This window comes from Argentina silus (assembly GCF_951799395.1).
Source record: "Argentina silus genome assembly, chromosome: 4".
NCBI lineage: Eukaryota > Metazoa > Chordata > Actinopteri > Argentiniformes > Argentinidae > Argentina > Argentina silus.
Window position 1 is genome coordinate 16,822,774 of NC_139658.1, and position 21,322 is coordinate 16,844,095.

At 45.8% G+C, this 21,322-nt stretch overlaps 1 protein-coding gene across 1 annotated transcript; it reads left to right on the forward strand.

The window, feature by feature from the left end:
• Positions 1–665: 665 nt before the first annotated feature.
• Positions 666–9,919, forward strand: p3h1 (prolyl 3-hydroxylase 1; the record flags this gene model as incomplete). The annotated part of the gene is made up of 15 exons (XM_083668100.1): positions 666–1,130; positions 1,935–2,087; positions 2,415–2,604; positions 2,919–3,050; positions 3,218–3,357; positions 3,527–3,616; positions 3,799–3,851; positions 3,976–4,097; positions 4,275–4,402; positions 4,887–4,982; positions 7,548–7,698; positions 7,954–8,071; positions 8,232–8,307; positions 8,462–8,602; positions 8,725–9,919. 15 exons carry the CDS (start codon positions 666–668, stop codon positions 9,412–9,414), a joined length of 2,745 nt encoding a protein of 914 aa, XP_083524226.1. The 3' UTR covers positions 9,415–9,919.
• Between the last annotated feature and the right edge of the window lie 11,403 nt (positions 9,920–21,322).

Consider the following 21,322-nt stretch of genomic DNA (forward strand, 5'->3'; position numbering starts at 1 on the left):
CAGAAGCCAGGTTGCATCCAAAGGACAACCCTTTACTGGGAACCAAGCAATTTCCCTGGAGTCAAGGCTATGCAGGGCTATGCACGCCTCTCTCTAAATGTTCTCCATTGTTTTACCCCAGTAGGAGTGATAGCCATGTTCAGGATCTATAGAGAAATCAGGGTGCCCCTTTCACACCTAAGCAGACCTGGGAATTACCAGGGTCTGACTCACCTCCGAACAAGAGGCATTTTTCATTGGTTCCCATGTCAGTTTAAAAAGACCTTATACACTCCATCAAACGACTTGATGAATGTGTTACAGTATACAAGCAAATGTTTCATGGGTATGTGAATGTATAGGCCTGACGTGTATAAACAGTCCCCTATGGTTTGATTTTAAAATAGATGGTTAAAGACATTTAATCAATATAGGCCACTCATTATTTCCCATTCTAGATTATATTATATTATATTATAGATTATTATTTCCCATTATAGAACACAGTGCGCACTGCGTAATCATGGGACAGTATGATGCGGCTCATAGGGGCAATTCACTTCAGCGGTACTCTCCGCAAACTCCACCCCCAGAAAAGTTTGCAGCCCCCGGCTAAACTTTCAGACCCCCACTACCGACTATTGCTTTCCAGGCTACCATCCCACGTAGAGGCCTCATTTTATAGAATGGAGTACCGTTTAGTAGTAGCGATTTTAGGTGCTTGCTTCATCCCATTTTGCATTTCGGAAGTGCAGCTTAGTAGGCATGTTATCTTGGAACCGTTTGATCTTCTATTCGACACGGCGGTGGAAGCCTACTATAAGGGGGACTGGATGACGGTTATTCTGAATATGGAGAGGGCGCTTCGGAACAAGGCTACAGTCCGAAAAGTGAAGGCGCATTGCAGGATAACTTGCGCCAACCAGTCCGCTTTCGGTGAGCCTTCACCCGGCTTGGGTGTGTCGATACCCGGCGCTGGATCCGTTGACGACCTTGGCTTTTTTCAGACAATTTTGAAACGGGCTGATTGTGTGAAATCCTGCGAAAACGATAAAATTGGACCACCTACTATACATAAAGTCACCGATGAGGTGAAACTTGAGTTCAAGAAGAGGACCCCGTACAATTACCTGCAAGTCGCCTATTTCAAGGTACATTTGGAAAATCAGGGCTCTTCATTTTCCACAATTAATGCCTGTCTTTCTGTATGCTTGCAGCAAAGTAGCATATTTTACACAGACACTATCTTTCTGTTGACCATTGAAGCCCATTCCTATATCAAATACAATATACCTGCAATCTTATTCCAGAATATTGGCATGTTGTCGAGAACGAGTTGATTATGTATTACATCTGCATTACTTTGGGATTGCCATGTCCTCCTTGTATGTAATTTCATTCAAACGTCTTCCCAAGCAAATTGCAAACTGCATACTGTAACTACCCCAACCCCCAAAGCTAAGACGGCTGTGCCACGTCTCTAGGTGGAGTATAGCTGTGTAGCCTATACTGACGTCCAGACGCTGTGTTTTTGGGACAAGTCAGTTAAAGGCATAGTCCAAGCAGGTATTGACAACAAGGCTATGTATTATTAGTTGCACATTTGTTGAGTTTGGTACAACAATGAATCACTCATATGTTCTTAAAAAGAAAACAACAACATTCTGTAGAAGATAATAAAATAGAGAATAATTCAGGCCAGTAAAGCATACTGAATTGAATAGTAGCTTCTGAAACAGCCTGTTGTGGCTGATACAAGTGACACACATAGTACGTCATTCCAGGGGGTCCTGGCCAGATGGTAAATTACTTCAAAGACAATTGCCTCACAAAAGTTTGGGAGGGTGAGGGTATTGTATTGTATTGTATTCTTAAATGATATTCTCAAATTGCATGCAGCATGTGTAAAACTGATTTTAAGTGCTGTATGACAAGTCTCTCTCTGCCCTGTGTAGATCAACAAGCTGAATAAGGCCGTGGCGGCAGCTCACACGTTTTTCCTGGCCAACCCAGACCACATGGAGATGAGACAGAACCTGGATTACTACAGGATGATGGCAGGAGTGCAGGAGGACGACTTCAAAGATCTGGAGGCCCCTATGCACATGGTGAGACTTTAGACCAGTTGCTGTCAGTCATCCCAGTTAATGCACCAATTATCCCAGTAACACAGACCTGGTGGGTTGGCCTCACCAGACATGGGTCATCTATGCTAGTATCTCAATACCGGGTATCACAGACTGTAGAAGTCTGACAGTATCCAGCTATGCATACAATGAAAAATTTATCCCATTCTCACAATAGGTTAAGTGTAAACACTGAAGGGAGTGGGGGCTAGGGGTTGAATTTACATAGTGAGCAGCAGGGCTCTCCACAGTGTTGTGCTTACTCTCAGACAGAGGAAGCGCTGTGTTGACTTGCTGCTGTGTTCTCAGGCAAAGTTCCTGCTCGGTAAGAAGTTCTACAGCGATGACTCGTTTGTGTTGGCCATCGACAACTTTGAAGAGGCCGTGGAAGAGTACTTCATCGCGGACCAGGAGTGCCGAGTGCTCTGCGAAGGAGCGTACGCCTACGACGGATACAACTACATGGACTACAGCGCCGACCTGTTCCAGTCCATGACAGGTGAGACAGTTCAGTTCTAGTCATTTTCTCATCAGTACAGATGAAAGAAAGGGGTCAAGGAGAGGAATCTCGATTGTTGACTATGGAAAAGCATCCCGTCTATTCCTTTTCTTTGTCAGTAACTGCAAGTTCACTCACAGCCTCAAACCTGGATGTTTTCTCTTTATTCATGTCTTTATAGTCCTCCTGCTAAGACCTGTACCCGTACAGTAGTTGTGAAAGTCTCATCAACAGGCAGATGTCTCACTGCTCTGTGTTGACTAACCCATATGCCCTGTCCTTCTGTGTCTGTGTCTGTCCTGTCTCTGGCTCAGACCACTACATGCAGGTGCTGAGCTGTAAGCAGAGCTGCTCAGTAGAGCTGGCCTCCACCGCGGGCAAAGACAAGCCATTCGAGGATTTCCTCCCCTCCCACTTCAATTACCTACAGTTTTCATACTACAACAGTGAGATTGTGCCCCTATTCACATTGCATCATCATCATCATCGTCATCACATAAGGATGTTTGTCTTTTCAGAATGTTAATCAGTTTTAACATAAGTCTCTCTTTTACGGCCCACTCTGCCTCGGCTTTCTCTTCCTCCACTCTGTCTTTCTCTCCCTCTCTCTCAGGTGAGAAGTATGAGCAGGCTATAGAGTGTGCAAAAACCTACCTGTTGTTCCACCCTGAGGAGGAGGTGATGAACCAGAACCTGGCCTACTACTCTGCTATGTTGGGAGAGGAGAAGGCAGCCACCATATCTGCTAGACAGGTACACACACACACGCACACGCACACACACACACGCGCGCGCGCGCACGCACACACACACACACACACACACACACACACACACACACACACACACACACACACACTCTGCAGCTTCCTATCTGTACCCCATTCCTCAAACCCACCCCTGTCTCTGTGTCTGCCCCCAGGTGGTGAAACAGCACATTCGGCAGTCCTTACTGGAAAAGGAGCTGCTCTACTTTGCCTATGAAGTGTTTGGGATCACCTTTGTTGATCCGGTAGGGGAAGCTACCCCATCTTTTCTCTTCTCTTGCCTCACTCTGTGTCACACTTGGCCCCATATATAGGACATCTATTACCGCCATGTTACTCTATTATCACATGAACCCTGCACTACATTGGGGGTACTATGTCATTTGAGAGTTGACCTGAGCCTTCCTCTGTCTCAAATCATTTGCAGGACACCTGGACCCCTGTAGACATCATGCCCCTGAAGCTGAGAGAGAAGCAGAAGTAGGACACATTCAAAACACACACACTCCTCTTCACTCAAATCTGCTGAATTGTCCTATGATTGTTATGTTTACAGTATGATTGTTATGGCTGTGGTTATAAACTTCTGTATTTCTTTCCTCAGAGCAGACAGGGAGACGGCGGCGAGGATCACAGAGGAGATCGGGAATCTGATGAAAGAGATAGAGACACTTGTGGAGGAGAAAAATAAGGATTCGACAGACATTGCCAAGATTCTGCGGGAAGGTGAGGACAAGTGCAAACATTTATATTTGTATTTCTCAGTACATCGTACATCATAACAAGGTGTATCAAGGTCTGTTATCATGACTTTATAACATGTTATAACAATATTATAACTGTGGGTTATTACCTCTCTCTCTCTCTCTCTCTCTCCCTCTCTCTCTCTCTCTTTGCCCCCAGGTGGTCCCCTGTTGCATGATGACATCAAGATTTCCATGACATCCAAGCAGCTGAACGGGTCTCAGCGGGTGCTGCTGGATGGAGTGATCACGGAGGACGAGTGCAGAGAGCTCCACCGCCTCTCCAACGTGAGTGGGAGTCAGAGTAATCAGGACACGGATTAGATAGCACACCTAGGTCCAAATAGTATTTGAAATCTTTTTCAAATACTTAACTGTGCTTGATGCAGTTTGCCTGGCACAATGGAACCAATGAAACAGTCCCACAAGTGCAAATGCTGCCCACCAGGCACTCCAGGCAGGCGAAGCAAAAGCTCAAAGTATTTGAAATACTTTTTCGATCCGGGTATGTTAGATAGTGGCAGTTAGTTACAGCTAGTTGCAGCTTGTCAGTTAGGATACGGTCATATTCAAGGTTGGTTAAGGTTTAATTCATTAGTTGGGCCATCAGCAGGCTCATTCTACCTTTCTAGTTTTGTTTCTCCCTTCCTCACTCTAAAAATGCCTGACTTTGTTTCAGTGTAAGTGCCAACACTGTGTGTGGTTGTGTTTACATTGTGTGTTCTTCTGACATTGTGTGTGCTGACATTGTGTGTGACTTTGTGTGTGACAGGCAGCAGCACTAAAAGGTGATGGGTACAGTGGCCGCCCGTCCCCCCACTCCCCCAGTGAGACATTCCAGGGAGTTACTGTCCTCAAGGCTATAAAGGTTTGTATCTCACCCTACCTATGCAGTGCCTACCAAACCCTCACCCCAACCTAACCCAGCATTACCTTATCACCAATCCTTAAATATCCCTGACTCCATCACTTACCCAGCACTTACCCAGCACTTACCCAGCACTGCACCATAGGACCTCAAGCCCTAGTCCGAGCCTTATATTCAAGGCCTTTCAGATCCTTTGTAGAACAAAGGGGAAACTGCCATCACTTGAGAAAAAGCACTTTAGAAAAAAGTGGAAAAATACAGGCTTACTTGTCCCGATCAAGGCACTCTTGAAGGATGTGAGGAGACAATGCATTTCAGCATGGTATTGCCTTCATCAGGGGGTGAGAGCTGCCCTATTCATCTAACAAGCTGTAAACATCACTGCTGAAACAGTCCGTCTTGTTTTGAGGCTGATTTACGCTAGATTAAGAGAAAAATAAACTCCTAATTAGGTCCTGCCTTGTTTTATATACAGAAGTATGTATCTAGATTGCTTGTCTGTATGTGCTTGGAGTGAAAGTATAATGCTGATCCCATTAGTGATTGAGGAAGCTCTAAACCTAGTGTATCTCTCCCAAAATAAGCTCCCACTCCTACGCTTGCTTTCCCTAACATTCCATAGCGTCTGCCAAACATTCCGGCTGCAGAGAGAGCCACCCCTATAGCCCCCACTGGCCCCAGCAGAGCACCCAGGGTCCCCCCTGCCCCTAGTGCTGATCGAGTCTTCATTAAGACTGCTACTATTGACCCTCTCATTGTGACTGCACCCACTGCAAGCCACCTGAAGTACCACTGCTATGATCACTGATGCTTCCAATGATGACACATTTTCGTATCTGAAATCAGACACATTTAAAGGTGTCGTTAGATTATTTGAAAGTGTTTTGTGTCATTGCAGCATTTTTACTAAAGGCAAACACAGGAGAATGACTATAACAAAGACAAATAAATTAAATTAATTCACAAAGGTTATAGCAAACACAGAGTTTAACATTAATTACATGATGACTAAATATTCAGTCAGGGCCAGTGTGAACAGAGGACGTACAGCTATTTGTTATATAGCTGTGCCTACTAGACCCTTCAGTGCAGAATCCAGTACAGCTGAGACTGTGTAGGAGAAGCATGTAGCCTGGAGGTGTCCAGAAATTGGACCCCAGGACTGCTTCTCCAATATGTCTTACAAAGGCTGACGGCCACAGAGAGTCACAGTCAGGATATGGCGGATTTGGGATGGTGGATTTACACCTAATACTGTAAAGAGATAAATGGCCCATAAGTAAGGCCCCCACCCCCCAAAAAAAAACATTTATATAAAAGAAAAGGCTAGATAATCGATACAGTATTGTGAAAATTAATATCACTATACTCAGTCATCTTAAACCGTATTACTCAGGAAGCTGTGAACAGAGATGTGACTCTCTCTTCTGCAGCCTTATCAATGAAATAGATCAAAATTGTTGCAGATGGTCATGGCACCTTCCTTTTATTTAGCCATATAGTACATTGACAATTGTGTATTCAAACCTACATTGAATGCCATCTAACTGATTCTGAAAATCTGGTGTAAAATGAACCACTTGTCATATGAGAAACCAGAATAATCACAATCACCTGCTCTCGTTTTGTGAGTATCAGCTCTAACGAGCTTTATTGATTGCTTTTTTTCATTCAACGGGTTGAGTCTTTCACTCCTCTCTGATCAATCGAGCCAATATAGCACCATGAATGAAAGAAAACAGTAGTTTTAGTTGTACATGATAAACCATCATAGCCTGCTAATTCCATTGTCGAGTTCAGATGAAGTGGCACTGGTGTGTTGTCCTCATACCTCTGTCTCTAGTCCAGAGATGATCACGCCATGTGGCAAATCAAAAGAGAGAAGCACCTCGTCTTTTTTTTTGTACTCTTTGACACCAGTTGAGCTAATGGCATTTGCCTACACAAGAATAGGTAATGCTAATTCCTCTGGATGCCATGGATTCCGTAGCCAACCTCTTTAACAATTTGAAAGATAAATGTTCCAAATTACCAGTGATTGTCCAGTAGATAATCTCCTAAAAAAACATATTGTTCACTTTTGAAAGTGAGCATGGAAATTGGCACACTTGTAGCCTGGCCTTTTTGGAGCCTGCAGTGCCACCTAGAGGTGGATAACAAAATGTAAATGCATGTAGTTTAAATGAGATAAATGTTATAAAGAAGCTGCATCGATGCAAATTAAGCAAGGTCGGATTCAACAAAGCCTGTTATGGTGCCATTCCAGCCGGGCGTCATTCATCACTAACCTCTTGGTGGCACTACAGGCTCAAGCTTTTTTAGAGCTTATCTACTGGCCTATGAGTCATTGTTAAGACAGAACACATTTCTTTTGATCATGCTTTTATTTCAATAACAGATGAGTCGACAAACATGTAACACTGAAATACAAATAATGAATGAATACGTATCAGAAATCCACCCCATCTACTGGCCCATTATTTTATGGTTATTTAATGCAGTACAGTATATTCCCGACCGACCAATGTTCTCTGATCATTTCTGACTTCTTGTCATCTGGCACAGCTGGGGCAGGAGGGGACTGTGCCGCTGCGGAGTGCCCGCCTGTTTTTCGACATGAGTGAGAAGGTGCGCAGCATCCTGGAGTCGTACTTCCGCCTGGATACTCCTCTCTACTTCTCCTACTCCCACTTAGTATGCCGCTCTGCCATCGATGGTGAGTCACGGAGCTACGGTGGCCCTCAGGGCTCAGTAATGTACCTGACATCAGAGTGTATACTCTATAAAGTTATTGTAGCCCTAAGGGAATTCATAACTGTGGTCTGAGGAGACCTGCATGTCTTATTCTCTGATATTTTCACAATAATTGCTGTATCTAGATATTAAATTCTGGTAATTTACATCACATTTAAAAACTGTTTGACAGAGTATCAGAGACTACAGTTGTTTTTCTGTTCCTCTGATTATGTAGAAAAGCAGGAGGACCGTGAGGACCTGAGCCACTCAGTTCATGTAGACAACTGCCTACTGGTCTCTGAGAACAACGAGTGCATCAAAGAACCACCTGCGTACACACACAGGGACTACAGGTACACACACACACACACACACACACAGACACACACAGACACACACACCACTTGCACAAACACACTCCAACCCCCCCCCCCCCCATTTTTTTATAAAAAGGCAACAATTTAGTCACTGGTACCATCATGTACCACTTCTGTTGTTTCTGTTATGTTTCAGTGCCATCCTCTACCTGAATAACGACTTTGAGGGAGGAGATTTCATTTTCACAGAGCTTGACGCTAAAACTGTCACAGTAAGTCTAAAGTGAAAAAACTTTCTCAGAGTTTTACCCTTTTAGGACCTGCATGCTCTGCTGTGTACCCCTTGTATGTATGACTATAAACAGTGCATTAATCACTATGTTCCAGAAGGCTTAGATGAGTCTTATGATGCTTTGTTGCCCGCAGGCAGAGGTGCGTCCCCAGTGTGGTCGTGTAGTGGGCTTTGGGGCAGGGAAGGAGAACCCCCATGGTGTTAAAGCAGTCACTAAGGGCCAGAGGTGTGCTGTAGCCCTGTGGTTCACCCTTGACCCTATCCACGAGGAGAAGGTAAAGACAAATCAATATCTATTGATTTACCCATCTATCTATCTATCTATCTATCTATCTATCTATCTATCTATCTATCTCTCCTCTCATCTATGTATGTGTGTTTGTGTGTGTGTCTCCAGGAGAGAATCCAAGCTCAGGACCTGTTGAAGATGTTCTCCACTCCTGTGGATGCAGAGTTCATGGGAACCACATCCACAGAGAGTGGGTCAGAGACAAAAACAGTTGCCCAATCAGAGAGCTCAGAGCCTCTGGCCACACCCCCAGAACAAGCCACACTTCCAGGGCAGGCCACACCCACAGACCAGGATGTGGCTGGTAAACCAGTGCAAGAACAGGCAGACAACCCAGACAACAAAACAGTAGAGGAGAAGCCTGAGGAACCATCAGACACACTGGTTGAAAAAACAGCTGACAAACCAGAGGATAAAACAGTTGGCATACCCACAGACGAGCAGCCCCCTGAAAAAAACAACAAGAGTGTCAAAGCCAAGGCGAAGGACACGGGCAAAACAAAAGCCAAAGCAACAGACGCATCAAAGGCTAAAGCTGCGGCTAACAAAACAGCCAAAGTTGGGGACAAAGCAAAAGCAAAACCTGCTGCAAAAGCAAAACCTGCTGCAAAAGCAAAACCAGCAGCAAAAGCAACTGGCAAACAGGCTGTCAAAACGAAACCCAAAAAGACAGACAAAAAGGAGCAGACACCGACCACAAAGGAGACAGAGAAAGCCTCTGTCAAAAAAGAACCCAAGGAACCTAAAACTGATCCCAACTCAGCTTCAGATTCACAGAAAGAAAGAGAAGAGCTGTGATATCAGCAGCACCTGTGACTGTTACTGTTGTGTGTGGTGTCTATTTTTCTAACTTTGGGATATTTTGTAAAGGTTTACTCTGTGGATGTGCTGAATGGATGAATATGTGAGGTTGTTGTTTTTTTAAATTTAATTTTCATTGCCCTCTAATCGATGATAAGGAACCATGATAAGGTGTTGAAATGAAAGCCATACTTTGATACCAGGGACTGCAAACGTATTGCCGAGGTCAATCAATCAATCAATCAATCAATCAAATTGCATTTGTTTAGTGCCTTTAACAAATACATTTGTCACAAAGTGCCTACAGTAACCACCTATGAGTGTTTTTATATTGTGTTACTTTTGTCTCTGGTTTGGAGCTTTCTAGGTGCTGTTTTATACTGTTTTTAAACAGTCTATTGTTGTCTGTATTGAGAAGAATTATAACTCCACAATGGAAAAGTGAGCAGACCCAACCTCAATTCATGTCAATTCAATGTATTAAAACACTGTTTTTAAATCACTGTTTCTTTCGGGTGTTGTGATTTATGGCAATCCCTCAAGCTAACACATGGTGGCAGAGTGGAATCACTACATCACCTCCTTTACTCTCATCACAAGGCCCTGCTCTCTTATTGAACCCATAAACTAGGGTTCAGGATGTACAGTAAATCACATTTAGATGTATTGCATTAATTAAAGCATTATGAATTCTACACTGAACCAATAATTTATACATGTGGCAAGTAAGCTGATGCACTGCGTGTGTATGTCTGTGTGTGTGTGTGTGTGTGTGTGTGTGTGTGTGTGTGTGTGTGTGTGTGTGTGTGTGTGTGTGTCTGCCAACATGGCAGCTGATCCACAGTTCTGTCTTCCTGTGGGACTCTTCTCTTAGGATCCTGTTTATATCAAAACACTGCTCCACCCAAAGACTGTCTCTGTGTAGATATGTTCACTTTTTACCAACCTCCTCCTCCTCTCATAAGCACAATTATTCCATTATTGCTCTTTTGTCATGCTTCTATTGCCTCCTGATCTCTGATATAAATGATTTTTGTTTCTGTGTCACACTGCTTACCCATTAATGTGGATGGATAGCATCCACCAAGTCCATTCTCTGCTGATTATTCTGGTGGTCTCTTGGGAAGTTTGAGGTAATCTGCAGAGTTTCCTTATAGACTTAGAATTAGCAGAATGGATATCCCAAATCAAAGCGATGCTACATGATGGTGTGGCGGCGGTATTGGGTGTGCATTCTGAATGTTAAATTGCTGGAACCTCAACATTTGGCAAATCCTATTGTGCCACCATATCAGGGGTATGAAAATCATATGGATTTCAGCTCTGTTTGTTCTACCCGCTGTATGGTTTCTCCAGCACTGAGCCAGTGGGTGTGGCTGTTATAATGCTAGGATCTGTGCTGTTGTGTCTGTGTGGGTTTAGCATGTGAATGAAGTCATGTCTACACAGACAAGCCATCTATATGCACACACGCACATACACACACACACACACACACACAAACAGCCCAGCCATCTCTACAGAGGCAGCGCATGTAAAGGCATCACCCAACCCAATTCCAAGGGCTGAACAAATCCTAGTTATTCAGGAGTGCAGGAGAGAAGGCGCACTGCATAACAAGCCCATGACCATGCAGAGACCAGTCTGTGTGTGTGTGTGTGTGTCAGTGTGTGTAAGTGTGTGTCCTCTGCATGCGTATCTTTTACGTCAAACATTTAGTGAAACATTCCTTCAGCTCTGCAAACACTGCAGATGGAGCTGACATGGAGCCTCACACACACACACACACACACACACACACACACACACACACACACACACACACACACACACCCACTTTGATCTACTTCTGTGTATCGAAAACAGTTGGTCAGGACTTACTGTTGAGTCAGAGATCCAACACTGGGTGTAGGCTAGAGGTGGGTCTACTTGGTGAGTCATAATATCAAATGGATACCACATTTGGGATGCACACTCTTATGCTTATCTTAAGCATACTCATCTATTCTTAAGTAGTGCCCTAGGCTAGTTAAGGGTAATCTGAAGGGTTTGCGGGATGTGAGGCAGCTGTGTTGGATATGAACTGGCACCCTCCTACGGCCTGGGTGGTGGTGGCATGAACAGGCCTCTTCTGTGTGTGTGTGTGTGTGCGTGCGTGCGTGCGTGTGCGTGCGTGCGTGTGTGTGCGTGCGTTCATGCACGCGTGTGCGTGTGCATGTGCCTTTGTCTCAGTATTTCTCTCTGTGCTTTCTTTGTGTTTCCTTGTGTTCTGTGTTGTGTGTTTCTGAGGCAGAGAAGGACACAGGCCACTTTGTCTATCCCTGCGTTTGTGGTGTATAGGTTTGGCCATTGTTCCAGAGAGGGAGAGAGTAGAGGAGAGAGATAGAGAGAGAGAGAGAGAGAGAGAGAGAGACAGAGAGAGAGAGAGAGGAGAGGGGTAGAAAGTGAAAAAGAGGGATACAGTAGAGTACAGTAGACACAGAGGACCAATAAGACGCTGGTACGGGGTTCCCAGAATACCCCCCCCCCCCCACACACACACACAATTTAACACACTCACATTTTCTAAATGTACCTACTGAACAAGGCACAGCTGTTCATTTCCCTTTGTTAGAGTCAACCTTGTCTTACTTTTATGTGTGTGTGCATGTCCGCTTTTTTGTTTGTTTGTGTGTGTGTGTGTGTGTATGTATGTGTGTGTGTGTGTGTGTGTGTGTGTGTGTGTGTGTGTGTGTGTGTCTGTGTTTGGAAGTGCATTCCACTTGCTCTGGGACAAGGCCACAGTTGAAAATACTCTTTCCTGGTTTCCATGGAGACCAAATGGGCATGGAGATGGCGGTGGAAGGATCGGGCTGGACACAGCGGGATGCGGCGCTGAGATTAACTATAACTGTGTTTGTGTGTGTGTGTGTGCGTGTGAGAGAGAGAGAGAGAGAGAGAGAGAGAGCGAGAGAGTGTGTGTGTGTGTGTGTGTGTGTGTGTGTGGGTGTGTGTGTGTGTGTGTGTGTGCGCGTGTGTGTGTGTGTGTATATGTGCGTGCGTGCGTGTGTGTGTGTGTGGTAGGACTGGGCCGGGCACAGTGGGATGCGGCGCTAAGGTTAACTCTGACTCTCCAACTCGGAAAAGTGGAAAATAAAACAGCAGGCTAACAAGGACTGACATGGCCTCCCTGGGACTGCTCCACTGGCAGACACAAGGGGATTGAAAGGAGACTTTTCAGTGTTGATGTCTTGGCTGCAAGGCCTTTGCCAAGGCCAGTCCTTCAACTTTCTTGAAAAGGGTTTTATAGCTCAAAGCTAGCCCCAAGTGTGGGTAGCACCGGCCTCTTTATTATTCAACGTTTTTAATATCAGCCATACAAAATGCCATAGAGTTTTGTCAGACCACAGGCTCAAAGCAATGTTATGTAAATTGCATTTGTGACTTACTGAGTTTGTATGACGGACGCCAAAGATTGCAATTGTTGCCATATACATTATGGGCAATAACAGCATTGGAACGTGAACTCTCAAGTTCAGGGATGTGGGGGACATTAAATAGAAGTAAATGATATTGACCTTGACTGTTCTTATTTATCTCCAAAAATACCTCAGAGCTGTTAACATACCACATTACTAGTGCAGTGCTGAGCAGGAACACGAAGCATAGCTTCGTGCAGGCTCTGGAGACTGTAAGCAGTTAAAGTCATGGATATTACAGTCAGTACAGTTCTGTTCCATGTCCATACTTACGCTGTCGAGCTTCTTGTCTAAAACCAACCTTGTGTTAGTGGGACAGAGAAGCTCATTGTTGGGTGCTGGTTCTGACGGATGCCTGGCCAATGACTTCAGCTCTGCCATGAACTGTCTCCCTATTCTCTCTAAGACTGGGATCACCGCCGTGCCAGCCTGGGGATGGGACCAGTATGGAGGGCTGGGGGTTATGGTGGGCTGGGGCTGGGGCTAGGACTAAGCTTTATACTGGGGCTGAGGCTGGGGCTGGGTAGGCTTTATACTGGGGATGGGACCAGTATAGTAGGCTGGGGCTGGGGCTAGGCTGTATACTGGGGATGGAACCACTTTGGAGGATTAGGTGTTATGCTGGGCTGGGGCAGGAGCTGGGGCGAGGCTATACACTGGGGATGGGTCCAGTACAGTGGGCTGGGGCTGGGGCGAGGCTATACACTGGGGATGGGTCCAGTACGGTGGGCTGGGGCTGGGGCGAGGCTATACACTGGGGATGGGTCCAGTACGGTGGGCTGGGGTTGTGGCTGGAGTAAGGTTGTACTGTAAAGACGGAAAACAGAATAACCAAAATCAGCCACTGTGTAACTATTTGCTCCCTCAAATGTGTACTGTGGTGTTGAGTGCACTCAGGGGAACAAGTGCACTGTGTGAGGGTGTTTTGGGGAGGTTAAGTGCCTGTCTGATTTACTACTGCTCTTTCCTGGAATCACCCTCCTTCACCAGGCCTATAGGCTGTTGGGAAGAACAGGGCCAAATGAAGTTCTGTCAAATGAAGATGTCACTGCTGGTTGTTATGGTGATGGCTGGGGGATGCCTGGCCCACAGCCACCGAGCTACAGAGAGACAGATGGGAAGAAAATGGTGGAGAGTAAAAGGAGAGAGGGAAGGGGAGGGGCAAGGAGAGGCAGGAAGATGAAAGGAGAGGAGAGGACAGGACAGGACAGGAGGGGGTGGGGGGGGGGGGGGGCAGTGTATTCAAACATTCACCCACCAGCAAGAATGTTAGACAACCACAACTTCTCTCTATATCTGCCTCGCTCTCTTCTTTGAGTCAGCATCTACATGACACATTTTTGGAATAACGCCCAATAAAAACACAAGGAGTGTGTGAGAAAGGGTCTGCAGACTATCTACACACAGTGCTATGTATGAACAGTTTTAACAGGTTAACACTGCTATGAATGAGTGACTGATGGGCTGAAATCTTTACAGTTTGTTTGGTTGTGTAGAAAATAACATTGAGATGATCGTCAAGTGTCATGATATTTATATGCAATGATATTTCATGGTATGCAAACACTCAATGGTCTGTATTTTATTGAAAGTTGGGTTTCCGTGAGAACACAGTCATAGCTGGAAGGTTGGCTGTCGGCATGGTGATTGAAAGCACTAATGGACATTTTCTGGAGGTATTTTCTACACTTGCAAACACTTAAAATCATGAGTTATGAATTTGCAACTTTTTCTAAGGGCTGCTGTTAGTGTTTCAGTCAAGCCTCCACCTGTGAGTGCAGTGCTGTTTTTCTCACCCTGCATTTGTGTTGGATCTACAGACCTTGCCTGCTCTCTGGGGTCACGACGAGGTTGGAGAGGAGACGATGAATGAGGGAGTGATGGAGTGAGTGAGTGTGTGAGGGAATGAGTGAGTGAGGGAATGAGTGAGTGAGGGAGTGAGTGAGTGAGGGAGTGAGGGAATGAGTGAGTGAGGGAGTGAGTGAGTGAGTGAGTGTGTGAGGGAATGGGTGAGTGAGGGAGTGAGGGAGTGAGTGAGTGTGTGGGGGAGTTCAAAAAACCGGGAAGACAAATAACACAAGGATAGATCGCTGGTACATTTGGCACAAAGGACAAAGACAAACTGGCACAGAGACAGGGGAACACACAGATTAAACACACAGGAGAGGGAAGGATGATGAGGGACAGGTGACACCAATCAGGGCGGGCTAGACGTCACACAGGCGGGAAACGCACAGGGGCGTGAAGTGTCTGAAATGAGAGACAAGGTGAGAAAAACAAAATAGAACAGGAAACAATAAATTAATAACATGAAACAAAGACAAACATAAACTAAGGAACAGGGCGAGACGTTACAGTGGGGGAATGAGTGAGTGAGGGAATGAGTGAGTGGGGGAATGAGTGAGTAAGTGAGTGCAGAGTGGGTGAGGAATGGAGGTCTCGGAGAAGGGTGAGGGTCAGAGTGAGGGGTGAAGGCGGACCAGTGTTTGGTTAAGGCCAGATGGCTGGAGAATGGCGTCTGTAGCCCCTGGTCTGTGTTCTCTGCGGTGAGGGCAGAGGAATGCCTGTCTTTTCTTTGCTCTCTGGCTGAGTGGAGCCTCAGAGGGCTGCTGTATAACAGTGGATTAGAACCTACATTCCCTTTCTAATCTCTCCATTCTCACCCTCAGCTGTTCACCCTCAGGCCTCTGCTCCTCCACCTCTACTCCCTGTGTGTTGATGTTGGGCTAACGTTGGGCTAGCCTCAGTCAGACAAACACACACACACACACACACACACACACACACACACACACACACGTGTACACACAGTCCTGTGGATTCAAGGCTCCACTTCAGAGGGATGGGCTGACCACTCCTTGATGATGGCAGACTATTTTCTATTATTTGAAAAATAAACGTAATAAATAATAATTTAAAAAAAAACGTCATACGAAGTGGTTGTTCCTATCTGATTTCATTTGACCTATCCACTAACCTCCAAGTCCATCCCCACCCCTCTGTAAACCCCCTCCCCCAAGCTCCTTCCCACTCTGTTCCCCCCTGATCCTCGTTGTGCCAGGTGGACCCACTCCACAGAGAGAGGCTTTCCAAAGGTGGAGGGGGGGGCAGAGAGAAGGGGCGATCTGAAGAGCCCCACTCCACACTAGAGAGGCTTTTACAAGAGCCAGGTTAAAAGGGGCAACCTGGGGTTCTGGATGACCTCTAGGGTACAATAGCTTCATCCGGCTCCAAACAAATGCACCTCAGCCCCACTATGAAAGGACCTCTCCTCTCCTCTCTGCACCCCATAAGAGGGCCCCTCTTCTCCCTTCTCCTCGCTCCTCTCCTCTCTGCTCCCCATGAAAGGGCCCCACTTCTCCCTTCTTCTCCCCCCCTCTCCTCTCTGCTCCCTATAAGAGGGTCCCTCTTCTCCCTTCTCCCCCCCCCTACCCCCCCACCCCCACAAAGTTACTGGGAAATGGATAAGCAAGGGCAATGAAGTCCCATGGTCTGGATGACACAGGATTAGGAGGGGAGTGGGGTGGGGGGAGGAGGAGTGAGGGAGTGAGGGAGGAGTGGAACAAAATGGAGAGAACAGAGGGGTCTCGTGGTCTGGTTGAGGGTGCAGGGATCACTTTTGGTATAAGAAAACATTGGATTCACGTTTTTTTTGGAGATAGCAATGGAGATAGACGGATGTAGAGAAGAGGAGAGTGGAGCAGTGTTGAGGAAAAACAAGAGGGATGAAGTGGAGGTTTTAAAGGACAATGAAAGACAAGGATGGATGGATGGATGGATGGATGGATGGCTATATGGGGTGGGGAAGAGAGGAGAGGTAGGGAAGGCAGGAGAAGGCGATGGGGAGGTGGGAAAGTAAGAAGGAATGAGATGTATGAGAGGGTAGGAGAAGGTAGAGGAAGACAGAGAGGAGGAGAAGGGGGTGTCTGATGAAGGTAATTGGGCTGTTATCAGGGTAGTTGTGTGGTGTGGTTGGAACTGGAAAGGGGTGAGTAAAAGAAGAGAGTAAAAGAAGGAAGAGAGGGAGGACATGAGGAGGGGATGAGGAAAGGAAAGGAAAGGAAGAGAGTGGTGGGAACGAGAATACGGTGGGTTTATGAGAACAGGATAAGGAAGAGATGGGGGGAAGGGGGGAGATGGGGAGAAGAGGGAGGAGAGTGGTGGGAACAGGATTGGGGCCTTTCCCACATCAGGGGCCAGCACAGTGGAGTGGGGCAGCTCCAGCCATAGACTCAAGATAACTAGAACAGGTGTTCCCATACAAAATAACCATATTATATAATAATAAACGGCCATGTTGGATGCACCATTTGGAATATTCAATTAAATCCTTCTTATCACATCAAAGTTCTGAGCCATGTGCCTTTTCTCAGTGTTCTATCCGTGCCACAACGGCTAAATCTGTCGTGCGATCCTGTTATGTCGACTGTGACAAAATCCTATGGAAGTTCCAGTTCCAGTTCCAGTGCTGATCAATGGTCCAATGGAAATGTGTCTTCCCATAACATTCCATGGGATCAATCACAAGCTCCGTGTCCCTGAAATCAACAATAGAGCTTAAGGCTACTGTAATATCCATTCTGGTAGATCTAGCTCTAGGACTGTGGCGCCCCCCTGGGAGGTCCTGTGTCGTTAGGAACTCTCGTCTCTCGTTAGCCATTGCATGACTCTGGTCTTTGATCAGCTCAGCTGACTCCTAAGCTCAGCTTAGTGCTGGAGGGGGGGTCTGGAAAATCTGAGGCGAGGGAGAGAGGGGTGAGAGGTGGGGACAGAGGGATGGAGAGAGGGAGAGATGGATGGAAAAGGAAGGGAGAGAACCTACCCAACCATGCCTTCTCTGTTGTGGAGTGGGGAGAGGATGACAGAGAGACACGTAGAGAGGGAAAGGGGGAGAGATGGTCGGGGTGAGGGGTGGGCAAAGGGAGAGAGGGATGGACAAAGGGAGAGAGGGATGGAAAAAGCAAAGGAATCCATCCACACTTCCAATAATGTTCACTTACAGGCACCATGCCCAGCCATTTGAATGGTGAGCCAGTTGAAGGTAGGTGTGATAGGGAGATCAGCAAAGGAGAGTTTAGTCAATGGTAGGATGAAGAGTTGACAGAACATTGTGGCTTTAGAAAATGGCTTCTATGCCTATGGTTGTGCCTCTCTGCGTCCTAATGTATATGAATATGTAACATGGGAATTTCCAACTGCTAAACAACTGCCTGCGATGATTTACTGTAACATGCAGTAACTTCTATAGAGTACAGCATCGTTATAAACCTAAAGTCCACTTGTTCAGACAGCCCTAAAAGCACAGAACGACACACATTACCAAGACAGTGAGGACATGACAACAAAAACGACACTAACAACTCCAGCCTCCAACTGTAGATTTGTTTTTCACTGAGAGGTCCAGACCCGGTTTATCTCCTGATTTATCTCACAGCACTTGATGGAGCTCTCCACAATTGCAAAGGGAAACAATGTTCAACTCCTGAATGTGCAAAGCCAACAGTCTCTTCAGTGCTACTTGACCACTCCACTCCTCTGCTGGGAGAGCCCTTGTCAGGGCAGAGCTATGCATTATTCATCTCTGGACTCAATTAGATTTCATTCAAATGGGTGCTCCTCCACTGTATACAATAACACTGTAATACAATGACACAAGATGAAAGCAAGACACAAATGTGGTTTTGTCATGAGCATTTAGTGAACTCAGGAGATGACGTCTGGCCAATAGCATGCAACAAACCCTGCATACATTAACATAATGAAGACTGTGATTCTATATACCATCAGAAGAGAAGCACTTAGGCCATGGGTCAACGGCTATAACAATATGTAAAATAAGCATGTAAGGAAATCTGGGTCTTTCCCACAGAGTTGCCACTATGACTTAGCTCTAACTGTTAGTTCAGCTAATCCATCACACCATGACCTGCCCACAGGAGCAGAACAGCCAATCAGACGAGCTTGGTCTGCACACAATTATGTTACATAATTCCATCCCTATAATGTTTACATGTACACACACGCACCTCCCAGTAACCATGACAACGGCAAACTAATCTGATAGGGAAGTGTTGTGTTAAATGTGTGTGTGTGTGTGTGTGTGTGTGTGTGTGTGACAGTGGATTAATTTGCTGGTTTCCTGTTTGAGAAAACAACCTGCAGAGAAAGGAAGCCTGAGAAACTGCCTCAATGTGTGTGTGTGTGTGTGTGTGTTTGTGTGTGTGTGTGTGTGTGTGTGTGTGTGTGTATGTGGTGTGTGTGGTAGGACTGGGCTGGACACAGCGGGATGCGGCGCTAAGATTAACTCTGACTCTCTAACTCGTGTGTGTGTCACCCAATAGCAATGTGTTGTTAAGAATCAAAATTCAAAAGCCCCTCTTAAGCTCTTTTGAACCTGCACCCCAACTCTTGCCAACCCAATCTCCCTCTTTCATCTTCTCTCCTCATTCATCCCTACATTACTACATCTCTCTATACCCCCCCCCCCCCCCACAGCTGACCTCTGTCATCTGACCACAACTCCCCTCAACGTCAAGCAGCTAATTACACACAACCGTGAACCTGAACTCAACTGGTGGTTACCATGGCCACCTGGGAAGGTCCGGGGTATGGAGGGGGGAGGGTGGTTGGGGGTAATTTAACGCCAGGGTACAGAGGTAGAGAGAGCAGAGGGGAAAGAAAGAGGGGTAGAGAGAGGGAAGAGAGGAGGCAAAGGGTAAAGGGAATGGGGGGGGGGGGGAGGTTGAGAAATGGTAGAGATAGAGATGGGGTGGTGGAGGGGGAGGATGGAGAGAGGTGAGGCGATTGAGAAGGATAGGAGAGAATGGTGGAGAGGATAGTGCTGTATGTTGCTCAACAGGTCGATGAGATGAAGAGAATATAGTCACATGGTCCAAAATGTCACACATGATCACCTTTTCTCAATCAAACACCACTCATTTTCTGTTGGGTCATACACCAAATGAATACTCACAGTCCCTGCCTGGTCAGGTTCCCTCCAAGCCTAAATTGGACCAAAAGGTCTCCTGATGAGCCTCATCCATATATGGGGATACAAAAGACATGCGTTGTACAGTAGTAGGTCACATGTTCAGGTTGTATGTTGTGATAGTCTTATGTTCTTTGGTCAGGGAAAAGGGAGAAGAAGGGAGGGAGGAAGGGGGAGTGGAGAGGAGTAGAGGAGGGAGGGTGAGGTGAGATAGAGGGACAGAGAGGGGATAGGAGATGAGAGGGAGATCAGAGGGGGAGAGAAAAAAGAGAAGAGAGGAAAAATGAAAGACAAAAGAGGAGAGTAGCAAGGGGAAGAGGGGGATGATCTTAAGGAGAAAGGAGGAGGCAAGAGAGAGTGGGTGGAGGTGTTTGTCCATCTTAGTCCATCGAAGCTGCACGGGTCAGTGAGCTCCACTCAAATGTAAACACTTGGCAAAGGGAGCAGGGAGGAGAATGTGTGTGTGTGTGTGTGTGTGTGTGTGTGTGTGTGTGTGTGTGTGTGTGCGCGTGTGTGTGTTGTCGAAGCTACAAGCCCACTCTTTCAAGAGCAGGACGCATCCTAAGAGTTATTATGTCTTATCTTACTCTTATTGGCTTGGACAATGGTTGTACTTGATCAGGTATCCTGGCTACCTCACCTGCGTACCTGTTTTAATAGGTGTAATCAGGCTTCCATGATGAATATCTATTCCTGACCTTCTTTCTACCAATGATATTAGTACACCTATTTCAGGCGTAGGTCCCTTTATACCTGACTTGTATGACTTTAGATTAGGGTTCAAGATAATAAAGTTTCAAAGTATTCAAAATCCCAAACAAGCAGAGTAGTTCCAGTTATTGTTATAATATCACATAATCAGAATCAGAATCAGAATCAGAATTCTTTTATTTGGCCAAGTATATTTTCACATACAGGAAATTGACTTGGTGAGGTTGGTGCATGGACATAAGCATATGATAGTCATAATATGTTCAATGCCTCCAATTCTCCAACGTCTTTTTAGGCCCAAGCACAATGCTATTTTATAACACAATTAAAATCAGAAGCACAGCTTTAATAACAGAAAGTTGGTAGATCAGGTAGATCAACATTATTCTACGTAACACTATGACTAAGGTAACTCCTCAAGATTCCTTCTATTTATTTAACCTTAAAACTCTGTATAAAAATCACAGCTAAAAAGCCATAGCAATTAAGTCTCATGCAGAGATGAAGGTCAGGTTCTGTCATGATCAGGACCCAGAATGCAGCCTCCAATGACAGACTCCGAAACAGACTTTTTTGACCTTATAGTTCTGAGCCCTTTATATCCTAATTTTAAGGGACTTTCCAGTCTTGCCACTAATTTGATTGGTCCACATCATCTTTCCAAAACCTTATTGCCTTATTACGTTATTAACTTATTACCTTATTGCCATGTAATTAACAAAATGTGTGCATTATTCCAGGCACAAGG